This window comes from Helobdella robusta (assembly GCF_000326865.2).
Source record: "Helobdella robusta unplaced genomic scaffold HELROscaffold_11, whole genome shotgun sequence".
In the NCBI taxonomy this organism is placed as follows: domain Eukaryota; kingdom Metazoa; phylum Annelida; class Clitellata; order Rhynchobdellida; family Glossiphoniidae; genus Helobdella; species Helobdella robusta.
This window is the reverse complement of record NW_008703617.1, coordinates 1,881,030-1,893,529: the sequence shown is the minus strand read 5'-3', so window position 1 is coordinate 1,893,529 and position 12,500 is coordinate 1,881,030. Positions and strand designations below refer to the sequence as shown.

The window sequence follows — 12,500 nt, the reverse complement described above, 5'->3', positions numbered from 1 at the left end:
AGAGAGGGAAAGAAAGAGAGGCTTTTTGGCGCTTTTTTCCTTGATAAAAATATGAAAGACAGTTAATTTAATAAACAGGCTTATTAACTGATTGGTTTCTAATAACTTGTCAAGCATCATCTTTCTTTTTTAGCCACTTTCTTTCTCTCTCTCTCTCTCTCTCTCTCCCTCTCTCTCTCTCTCTCTCTCTCTTTATCTATCTATCTATCTATTTTTATTGGAATAATATATTTGTAGTATTGAAGTAGCAGTAGTAGTGGTAGTAGTAGAAATAGTAGTGGTAGTAGTAGTAGTGGTGGTGGTAGTGGTAGTAGTAGTCTGTAGAGTGTGGAGTTAATATGAACAAATAAGTCAATAAAACGTAGGAGCAATTAATGAAGGTGCATGTTTTATTGTTCTTCTCTTTTCTTCTTCTTCTTCTTCTTCTTCTTATTCAAGCCTCTTCACACCTGAAGTGTGAATTGCTGCCTGTGTTTCGGTGTATGCCTGCATATGTGTGTGTGTGTGTTTCGGTGTATGCCTGCGTATTATTATTAATTCACGTAATGTATGTTATAGTTTTATTTTAAAATGTATGTGTATTTATATTCATATGTGTGTCTGTACGTGTAAGTGTGTGCGTGTGTGTATGTGTGCGTGCGGGTGTGTGTGTAATTCACGTCAATAAGTTCATTTTCATGATTGTTCTCATGTACTTAATTTATTTGAGCATGTGTGCATGTCTTATTGTTGTTATTGATATTACCATTATTACTGCAAACAATGTTATTTCAATTTTGTTGTTATTAATATGATGTTTTTTAGTGTCATTACTATTATTGTTATTATTATTATTGTTGTTGTTGCTGTTGTAGTAGTAGTTGTTGTTTCTGTTGTTATCCAGTCTGTTGCCTTACAAGAAGCAGCAAAAGTTAATAATGCTTATTATTTCTGTACTCACATTTATGCAAATGGTTTGTGTATGTGTGTGTTTGGGTTGTTAGGAAGCCAATAAAACCTTTTTTTCAAACAATTCATACTCGCAGTTTATGTTTATGGACGAACATGTGATGAATGTAAATCAACTAGTTATGTTCGTATGTATGTATGTATGTATGTATGTTTGTTTGTTTGATTTGTATGTATGTGTGTGTATGTATGTATGTATGTATGAATGTATGTATGTATGTTTGTTTGTTTGTTTGTATGTTTGTATGCATGTATGTATAGTTCCTCATATATTATTAATTTCCTTGTGTTAAGTGCTTATTGATATGATAGGCAGGAATGAGTTTTTTCTTTTTCGTAGTCTCATGATATCGACGATGATCAAGATAGTGATGATGATTATAATAATAATAAGAATAATAATAGCGATGATGATGATGATGATGACGATGACGACGATTGATTATGTTTAATTGTTCATGGAAAAGAATTACGACAAACCTTGATGATGTGGTAGCAATCCGTCTGTCGTGGCCATGATATGTTTATTGTGTTCGTTATCATTTTTCAACAACAACATAAACAATCATAACAATAATAATAATAATAATAGATGGGTGTTTTTCCAGATGGCGGTTATTTTGAAAGATGGATGAATGGATGGATGGATGGATGGATGGATGGATGGATGGATGGATGGTAGCAAACAGACAAACAGACAAGCAGACGATGTAACTAATAAGAAACAATACATAGTTGAACGTTTTGGATGTTGGATGCAATTACTTTTTAACACATGTTTAACGAATTTCTACACCTCTATTTTCCATTCTTTTTTAACTCCCTCTTTCCCTCAATCTCCCCCCCCCCTCTCTCTCTCTCTCTTCCTTTCTTTTTCTCATTTTCTCATTATTTCTTTCCATTTGCACTTGATTATTTTCTGTTTTGACACAAACATACACGAACATACATACACGCACATATATTCACACACAGATGCGCAAACATACGTTCACACATGCACACTTGGTTTTTTTGTTTGCTTACAACTTGTGCACTTAAATTTGTGTATGAATGTAGTAGACTAGTTATACAAAACAATACAATGCAATGGCCAATGCCTTCGTACGTTTGTTTGTATGTATGTTTGTATGTATGTTTGTTTGTGGCATATTTGTATGTATGTACATTCTCTAGTATGCTTCGGTTCGTTTGTATGTTTATATGTATATGTTTATTATTTGGATTTAAGTTTGTTTATCAGCGTAGCGTTATTTAGCTTTTAATTTCATGCCAACACACCACACACATATTCAAAAACAGTCTAACACACATTATTACACGTACATACATTCACACACACACAGACAATCACATACTCACACACACACACACACACACAGACATTCATACATACAAACACATTCAGGGATTTAAGTGGAAATGATCTGCTTGACATCAGCTTCTGCCAGCATCTAAAACTCCTTGATACTTTGTTAGTATTTCACGCCATTGTTTATTTATGTAGTAGTAACTGTAGTAGCAGTAGCAGCAGTAGTAGTAGTAGCAGTAGTGGTAGTGATATAGAAATGGAGTACAGCAACAGTTCGTATGTAAACTTCTGGATGACTTTTTCTTCAAACAGGTTCTTATCGAATGTTCCATCCATTTCCAATATCTTTCAACGTGCCAACAACAACAACAACAAAGCAGATGACGTCATCGGTAACATCAACAACAACAATAATAACCAAATTAATAATAACAATAATAATAATAATAATAATAATAATAGCAACACAAATAATGGCATTAACGACAATAAAAACACGTTTTTTTGCTCTGCCAAAACTCTAATAATGTTAGTTAATTTTAATTTTAATTAATTATAATTTTGTTTTTTGGAAGGTTAATTGTGATGATGTTGTTGCCGTTGTTGATGCCATTAATGCTTTTGTTGTTGTTGTTGTTGTTGTTGTTATTTATTGTTTACATTTCGTTCAATTTATCTTTCTAATTAGAATTCTTTTCAGAAAAATGTTGGGCGTTTCTCGATAGGGAATTTCTTTTAATTATTATCAATTCATCAATTTACTTTTTCATTAATTAACAATTAGAAATTTTTTTCAAATTTTCATTTTGAGTTTTCCGTTTTCACGTTCATTTCATTTATTCGTTCGTTCATTCATTCATTCATTCATTCATTCATTCATTCATTCATTCATTCATTCATTCATTCATTCATTCATTCATTCGTTCATTCATTCATTCATTCAACCATTCATTTGTTTATTCCGCATTGTGATCTTTATTCATTCATTCATTCATTTATTTATTCATTCATTCATTCATTCATTCATTCATTCATTCATTCATTCATTCATTCATTCATTCACTCATTCATTCATTCATTCACTCATTCATTCATTCATTTAATATTAATACAATATTTATTTCAATGTTAATTTTTTTCCATTCTAGTTTACAACTTTTTCTTTGTTCATTTCATCTGAGCCTTTTTGCAGTTTATCGTGTTTTGAGTTTTGCATTGTCGTTGTTGATGTTGTTGTTGTTGATGATGATGATGTTGTTGTTCGTTTGTTTGTTTGTTGTTCGTTTGTTGACGTTATCGATGTTGATGTTGTTTTAGCTGATACTTTTGTTGTTGTTGAAGTTGTTTGTTGTTGATGTCTGATGCTGTTTTTTTTGTTGTTGTTGATGTTTTCGTTGTTTTTCTTCACTCTTTATAATCGTAGTGTTGATGATGTTTTTGATGTTGACGTGTTTGCTGTTGATGGCGTTGTTTTCCCGTGTGTATTTTACGATGGATTACCTGTCATTATGACTGTGGTATCAACGTATGTTAGTTATTGTTTGTTGTTGTTGTTGTTAATGACATTATTGTTGTTATTATCATTACTGTTGATGTTGTTGTTTGTCGTTGTTGTTTATTGATTTTTATACACTGTCAAATGAATTGTTCTCTGCATTCTTTTATCATTAATTTCATAATTAATTGTACGTAAGTAAGAGCCTGGTTGAAATATTGATGCGTGTACGTATTCCTCTCTCTCCTTCTCTCTCATTTTCTTAATCTCTCTCTCTCTCTCTCTTTCTCTCTCTTTCTCTCTCTTCTTTTTCTCCCTTAAATGCAGTTGATTTGAATAATTCTTCTTGCCATTGTCTTGAAATATTATCGGATCATCTATTGTTTTGTCATTTCTCTTTTTAATTATATCTTAATTACTTTTTATATTTATATTGTCTTGTGTTGGTGTGTTTGTTTGTGCATCTATGTTTGTGTGTGTGCGTGTGCGCGTGCCTGTGTGTGTGTGTGCGTGTGTGCAGTGTGTAATAAAATAGGCATATCAGTTTTCTACCGTTTTTGGAGCTATTGTCTTGTGTTTTATTAATTGCTTATTTCAATCATTCAAATTGAATTTATATATTGTGTCATTCGTTCATTTATGCATTCATTTATCATTCGTTATTAATTTATTTAGTTATTACTGTTGTTGTTGTTGCTGTTGTTATTGTTGTTTTTGTAATTATTTTTTTGTACGAGAGGAATTTTTAATTTCATGAATTTCCTTCTATACTTGATGCATTGTTTGAGACGGCTACAATGGCTCGGATGTTCATTTCTTTTCAAAAAATCCAATTTTTATTCTCAATTAATAGTTTAATTTTGAATGCTAATTAATAATAATGTTTTTTGACAATTGTCTTATTTGAATTATATCGATTAATTTTCGTCGTATCTTTGTTTTATTTTAGTTCTTTGTTATGTTTTGTTATTAATTTTGAATTTCTATTTATTGGAATTAGTTTTATCTTCGAAATAAATTTGTTTGCACCCAATAAGGTCAGACAACAAACTAGATTCGGTCAGCAGAGAATGGTTCTCCGTCTTCCCATTGGTCAGTAGCTTAGATCTCTCGTCCAATCAGATCGCTCAGTTGGACAAGGAATCACTCCGTATGGTCTTGCCTAATTTAAAAATACTGTTAGGGAACGATTTTTTAATGAAATCCATTGATGACTATTCTTTTTTTTTGTTTGAAGTGAATATTTTGGTCATTTATAAACATTTTTATTCGAAAAATTAACAAAAAAGACGAATTTGATTAAAAAAATTGTGGAAATGTTGGTTCTGCAGTGACCTGAGCGGCAACAGATTGACGGCGGTGAATGTTGATTTCTTCTCTCTGACTCCCTCCCTTGAGGTCCTCATTCTGAATAGGAATCAGATCGACAAGATTGATAAAATCTTCTTCACTAACCTGAAGAAACTCAAGAGATTGTTAGTTCTTCTGTTGATCAATCAATCAATCAAACAATCGATTAATCAGCCAGTCAGTCAGTCAATCTATTAGCCAATCAATCAATCAATCAATCAATCAATCCAATTAAAAGTAGCACACCCATAAAACAAAACCAACATCAACATTTTACATCAACAGCACCAGCAGTACAAAAACATCAACCCATATAAATTTAAAAGCAAATAAACATCAATCACATCAACAAAAAACAACAATACCATGCCAGCAACAGAAATGACATTAACACAAAATCACATCAACAACAGAGAGCTTGATTCAAACCAGATCAAATTAGTTGACAGCCTAACATTCTCAGACATGGAGAACTTGAGGGTATTGAAATTGAGAAGGAACCTAATTAGTAATCTTCATGATGGTTGCTTCTGGGGACTCGATTCTCTAATATCTTTGTTAGTTTTTATCGTTAGGAGTTTTTTGTCCTTTGCTGTTGTTATCGTTTATCAGTGTTTTCGTTGTACGTGCGCATGTATATATATCCACAAGTAAGAATGTACGTCTATACGACTGTACGCGTGTGTGTGCGTGTGTGTGCGTGTGCGTGCGTGCGTTTGTGTATGTGATGAAATTTTTCTAAAAATTGGTATCACAAGGGATCTAAGCTTCAACTTGATATCATCCGTCAACGACAAATGGCTATTCAGACTCGGAACCCTGCAACAGCTGTTAGCTAATTTCATAAATTTAATTAATTGATTAATTATTTAATTAATTACTAAATCAATTAATTAGTTAATGGTCGAAATAATTGACTATTTATTTATTTATTTATTCATCAATGTATCTATCTAATAAAAAATGACCACCTAAATATACCTTTAACTTTTTTAATTTTAACAATGGTAGGAATGACTACAATTATAGCATTATTATTCCTACTGCTGCTACTATTAATAATATTTATTAATAATTATTAAAATAATTATGGTGATTATTATTTTTATAACACCAACAACACTGATATAACATCAAAGCAACAACAACAACAACTACAGATCGTTGGCGAGCAACAGAATAAATTCAATTGGGAATAATGCGTGGCAGTTCACACCTAATATAACGGAGTTGTTAGTACTTGTGTGTGTTTGTGTGCGTGTGTGTGTATGTGTTTGCGTGTATGTGTGTATATGTGTGTGTGTTTGTGTGGGTGTGTCTGTGGGCCCGTTTATTATGCAAATTATTTTTATAATTACTGTAACTATATATAGCTACATTGAAATGATATTATTCCATAGAAATTTGAAAGGCAATTATCTGAAATCGGTGACTGAATCTGATTTTAAAAGGTTGTCGTTGTTGAAAAAGTTGCACCTGCAACACAACAACATCGACTATGTTGCCGAAACGACTTTTCAACAGTTGAAAATACTTAGAATCCTGTTAGTATTGGTTATGTAAACTTAGAATACTATTGGTAGCGATTAATAACAACTGTGATTTGTAGTCGGTTGGTTGATGGTGTGAGGTTGTTACAGAAACCTTTTTCAACATTTTTTTCTGGTACATAACCTCCGATATGATGTTTGTCGCTGTGTATTTTAGCCTTATCTTTCTTTTGATCATTTAGCATTATCATTCGTTCGTTCGTTCGTTCGTTCGTTCGTTCGTTCGTTCGTTCGTTCGTTAATAGTAATCATCGTTGTCTCTATTTTTCTCTGTGCTGCGTTCATTACCATCCTTACCATCTTCCTTGTCATTTTCTCTCCCTTCTATTTCCATCAATTTCATTTTTTTACCTTTTTTTCACCATTATCTTACACGCCATTCTCACCGCTATCAACATCCACCACCACCATCATCATTCTCATCATGAACACCAACAGGGACCTCAGTTACAACGATCTTCAGTGGTCAACCGAAGGAACCAACTCATACTTTGATGGTCTGACCTCCTTATCGAGACTGAATCTGGGTCAGAATAAGATCAAGCATCTGAGCAGACGTCTGCTACGTGACCTCATTAATTTGAGATACCTAGACGTGTCTGGATCAAGTCTGGTCACTCTAGAGCCGAAGTGCTTTGGAAATCTCAACAGGCTTGAAAATATGTAAGGCGGGGCTAGCTAGGATGTTGTTTTTGTTCTATTGCATTGTATTGTAATGTATTGTATGGTATTGTATTTTATTGTATGGTATTGTATTGTGTTGTGTTGTATTTTATTGTATTGTATTGTATGGTATGGTATTGTATTGTAAGGTATTGAGTTGTGTTTTGTTGTGTCATGATGTTGAAATAATGATTGTGTGTGTATATAATTACGTCATCATAATTTTACCATCGTCACCACATGGCAGCATCATTGACTCAACAAACTTACTCTGTGATTGCAAACTTAACTGGCTGGTCAGCTGGCTGAAGATGAACTTTAACCTGGCTAGCTTGCAGCAGCAACCACAACAACAGCAACAGCAGCAACCACAACAACCACAACAGCAGCAAGCTTCATGTGGATACCCTGATAAACTCAAAGGAAGATACTTAATGGGGCTATCAGACCAAGATCTACTGTGCTGTATGTATTTGTGTATTTGTACGTTGAAATGAATGAATGAATGAACGAATGAATGAATAAAATAGAGGAACAAATGAATGAATGAATGAATGAATGAATGAATGAATGAATGAATGAATGAATGAATGAATGAATGAATGAATGAATGAATGAATGAATTATTCCCCAATCTTCGAGCAGTGAAGTTTCAGAAGCCAAGCATCATCCAGCCTCCACAACCGACGGCCGCCCTCCTTCACGGCAACGCAACGATCAGCTGTCTCGTCAACTCCAGCGTTCAGTCGCCCGTCTACATCAGTTGGAAGAAGAATAACAAGGTGGTTGGTGGTGGTAGGTGTGGTGCTTGCTGGTGCTTGGTGGTGCTGGTGAACTGTGTGCATTCTGATGGTTCATCGTTCGTAGTGTCGTTCTTATCATTCATCCATTCATCCTTCCAGTCGTCGTCATCATCGTCATTGTTTCTAATCATCATTTGTTATCATCATCGCCACTGTACCAATCATCATTGGCGTCATTGTTTTATTGTCTGGCGTCTTCATCATTTTCGTTATCAGCATCTATCTATCTGATAGTAAATTATGGTTATCAATATGGTTATCATTGAATTGTTATTATAGGATTTAATTGTTCGTTTTTAATCGTTTTACCGATCAATCATCTATTCATTTAGTAATTCATCTATTCATTTATTCAGTCATTCATTCTTTCATGCATTAATACGTTCATTCATTCATTCATTCATTCACCAGCCGTTGGACGCGGAGACACATCTAGTTAGTATAGAGACGTCTAAAGCATTGAACATGAGCACTGGCGGTGGTCAGTATGAAGTCGTCAGGACTCAAGTCGTCTTCACAGATGTCGCTGATAGCCACGAAGGTGGGCTGGCTAATTGATTGGTTGATTAATCGATTGATCAATCAGTTCATTCATTCATTTGCTATCTTTCATCTATCTATCTTTCATTCATTCATTCATTCAATTAATCATTCATTCATTCAGTCATGCATTCATTCATTCATTCATTCATTCGTTCATTCATTCAGGCATGTACCAGTGTGTGGCGCGAAACATCCTGGGGAGTACGACGTCGAGCAAGGCGCACGTGACTGTCAACGGTGAGGGGATGGTTATTTTTTTATTCATTCGCATAATTGATTGATCGGACGCTGAGTGAGATGGTTCAGTGGTTGAGCTGCACGGTTCGCTGAGCCGGAAAAAGAAGTTGTTATTTCAACTGATGAATGAATGAATGAATGAATGAATGAAATCGGATAAATTGATGGACTTGTCGACGGCATTTAAAAAAACTTTCCCATCATTGAATATGAACAGAACTGCCAACTTTCATCAAAACACCCGAGCAAATGATAACAGCTCAGATCGGATCAACCATTCGAATCGAATGCTACGCTGTCGGATCGCCACAGCCCATTTTGGCGCTAAAAAAAGATGGCGGTGACGTATTTCCGGCAGCGAATGAACGTCGACTCCTCATATATCCGCAAGATGAAAGGTTCTTCATCGTTAAAGTGAGCACGGCTGACCGCGGTGTGTACACGTGCATGGCGAGTAATGAAGTCGGAGTGGCCACTATCAATACCACCCTTGTTGTGCTAGGTTCGTGGTTCTTTGGTTGCTACTCCTGTGTATATTTTCATCATCATTACTTGATCTAATTGTTGTGAAATTTCCCGTCGTAATTGCCACCGTTGAAATTGCTATCACCATATTCCAAAATTTTTTCCAGAACCGCCAACATTCACCCGCCAAATTCCTTCCCACCTTCAAGTGGTCATCGGGGAGCCAGCCAAACTTCAGTGCCCCTGCAATGGCTACCCCAGGCCGAAGGTCGAATGGTTCAAAGGTGAGGAGAAGTTGATGGTTTCTGTTGCGAGTGGGTCGAGTCGTTATCGTTTTCAAGACGGCAATCAGGTCTTCATTATCAATCAGACAACCCCTGATGATCAAGGTGGGTGGGTTGGTTCATGGATGGATGGCTAGCTGGTTGGTTGGCTGGTTCATGGTTGGCTGATTGGTTGCCGGTGAAATGCATTTCATCATCATCTTCGCTCATCCATTTCATCATCATCATCATCTTTTCCAACCCAGGAGCTTACACGTGCAAGATTTCAAACAAGATCGGCATAGATAAGCAGACGATATTTCTGCAACTGAACTACCACGACAGCAACAACAACACAATATATGACGTCAATTACATCAAACAACACGGCAACAACAACAACAAACTCGGCAACAACAACAACAACAGCAACAACTCTTCAACGACAACAACAGCAGGTGTCATAATCATCGCCGTTGTATGCTGCGTGGTCATCACGTCGTTAGCCTGGGTTTGCATCATTTACACGAAGATCAGACATCAGAGGTACAACAAAGAGCAACAAGTTAAAACTTTAAAACAGCAGCAGCAACAGCAGCAGCAGCAACATTGGTTGCTCAACAATCACTCGCAACCGCAACAACACCATCAACATCATCAACAGCATTGGTTGCTTAGTAACCAACAACAACAATACAAACAGCAGCAACTTAGATATTATAAAGAGCAACAAAGTAAGCAACAGCATTGGTCTGTCAGACAGAAATTCATTGAACCGTTGTTAAACTCGGAAGCTGACCGCGAAATTGGACAGAGATATAGCGATTTCAATTTCATAAATAATAATAATAATTATCATAATAATAATAATTATCATAATATTATTAATAACAACAATAACAATAATAGCTCCAGCATCAACAACAACAATTTCACCCTTTATGATTACTTGCACAGCAGCAACAACAACAACAATAATAATAATCATACTGGTACTACTATTACTACTACTACTACTACTACTAATAATAATAATAATAATAGCAATGTTTTAAAACCGTTTGATTACCTACACAAAGCCATCTGTAGTAACAGCAATAATTGTAATAAAAATTTTATTACAAATAATAATAATAAGAAGAAAAAGAATAGTATTTATAATAATAATAATAATAATAATAATAATAATACGATCAATAGCAGAAAATATTATTGTCCAAAAAATTACACGCGTTCTTTAAATATAAGTAGTAAAAATAATAATAATAATAATCATAATACAAATAATAATAATACAAATATTAGCAATAATAATAGTTTTAGTAATGGTAGTAACAGTAGTTGTTGCGATGATGATGTTGTTGTTCCTGACGATGGCGCTATTGAAATAGAAGAAAATTTTTATGGGAAGCCGACAAACCCGCCGTCATCATCGTCGTCATCATCGTCGTCGTCATCATTTTGTAGATTAAAGGATGGGAAGATGAGTACAAACGGTTAGTGTTTTGTTTTTGTTGTTGTTAGTGTTAGGGTTAGTGTTGTAGTAAAAATAATACCAATGAATCGTTATGAGAACTCTTTTATTCAAAGCCAGGGTAATAAATAATTAAAATATGAAATAGTAAAATAATGAAACGCCAATATAAAACCGCTATGCTCAATTCAAAATAAAAGTACAGAGCGGTGAAATATATTCAAATTTATATCATTAATTGTTTCTGTCACAATAAATGCCGTATGATAACCTTATAACAGTCTCATCATTAAAGGAAACCGGCCACAAAATTTTAAACAATGAAAGATTAATGTTATTATAAAAACCAATTGGAGATATTTCAAAAGTATTTATAATTATTGAGCAGTAATAATAATAATAATAATATAATTATTATAATAATAATGATAATAGTACAATAATAATAATAAATATTGATAATAATAAAATGTGATGCTAATAAAATATTAAAACACTCTAGCAGGCTATGATAATCACAGACCGCAGCAGCTTCAAGCAAGCCAGGGCATCGACAGTGGCACAAACACACTGGCTTCAAACGCAAGTTGTGGCGATAGGTCGCCGTCACCATTGACGTCACCGTCGTCGTCTTCATCATCGTCATCGTCGTCGCTAGACAAGTCTATCTTACTGGTCGTGAAGAATCCATTGCAGGGTTCCAAAAATCTCCCTTCGGCGTCAGCGTCAACATTTTTTACGTCATCATCCAAGCCATTCATATCATCATCATCATCATCATCATCGTTAATAACAACTACACCATTATCATCATTCTTAATGTCATCATCGTCGTCCTCATCATTGTCTCCGTATCCACCGTTACATTCATCGACCATCATTTCTTCATCTTCGCCGACAAATCCACAGCCAAATTTGTCATCGCGATTGAAAACAGTTTCGTCATCATCATCATCGTCGGTAGTAACTTCGTCATCATCATCAGTTGTTTTATCATCATCACCATCGCCATTTGTAGTATCATCATCATCATCGTCGTCGCCGATATTAGGTGCTGATTATGATCGCGTTAATAGGAATGAGTGCATGAAGAACATTCGTTACGTTGGAGCTGGCAGAAACAATATTAATACTTACATCAACACCGCTAACAATAACGCCGCTATAAACAATGACATCAACATCGCCATGACGTCACTTCAAAAATTCATCACGTGATCATCGTCATCATCCCTGACTGGCGCAATATTGAGCGCTATATAATTTATACTTGTTTCTTTTTTTCTGCTATCTCTTCTATTAGAATTTTTTAATGTTAATTTTATATTGTGCGATATATATATATATATATATATATATATATATATATATATATTTTTACAATATTCTATAAATTC

The 12,500-nt window shown here is 34.5% G+C and overlaps 1 protein-coding gene across 1 annotated transcript in view; it reads left to right on the top strand.

Annotated features, from left to right (window-relative positions):
• The window catches only part of HELRODRAFT_71911 (hypothetical protein), a gene marked incomplete at both ends in the record, with an annotated part of 17,486 nt that extends 7,331 nt beyond the window's left edge, over positions 1–10,155 (top strand). Inside the window, 12 exons of the mRNA XM_009012786.1 lie at positions 5,523–5,662; positions 5,864–5,935; positions 6,266–6,337; positions 6,506–6,649; positions 7,094–7,318; positions 7,566–7,614; positions 7,675–7,783; positions 7,964–8,132; positions 8,786–8,901; positions 9,119–9,403; positions 9,534–9,759; positions 9,975–10,155. Of these exons, the coding sequence (XP_009011034.1) occupies positions 5,523–5,662; positions 5,864–5,935; positions 6,266–6,337; positions 6,506–6,649; positions 7,094–7,318; positions 7,566–7,614; positions 7,675–7,783; positions 7,964–8,132; positions 8,786–8,901; positions 9,119–9,403; positions 9,534–9,759; positions 9,975–10,155 (1,788 nt within the window). The remainder of the gene's footprint in view (positions 1–5,522; positions 5,663–5,863; positions 5,936–6,265; positions 6,338–6,505; positions 6,650–7,093; positions 7,319–7,565; positions 7,615–7,674; positions 7,784–7,963; positions 8,133–8,785; positions 8,902–9,118; positions 9,404–9,533; positions 9,760–9,974) is intronic.
• Positions 10,156–12,500: the final 2,345 nt, after the last annotated feature.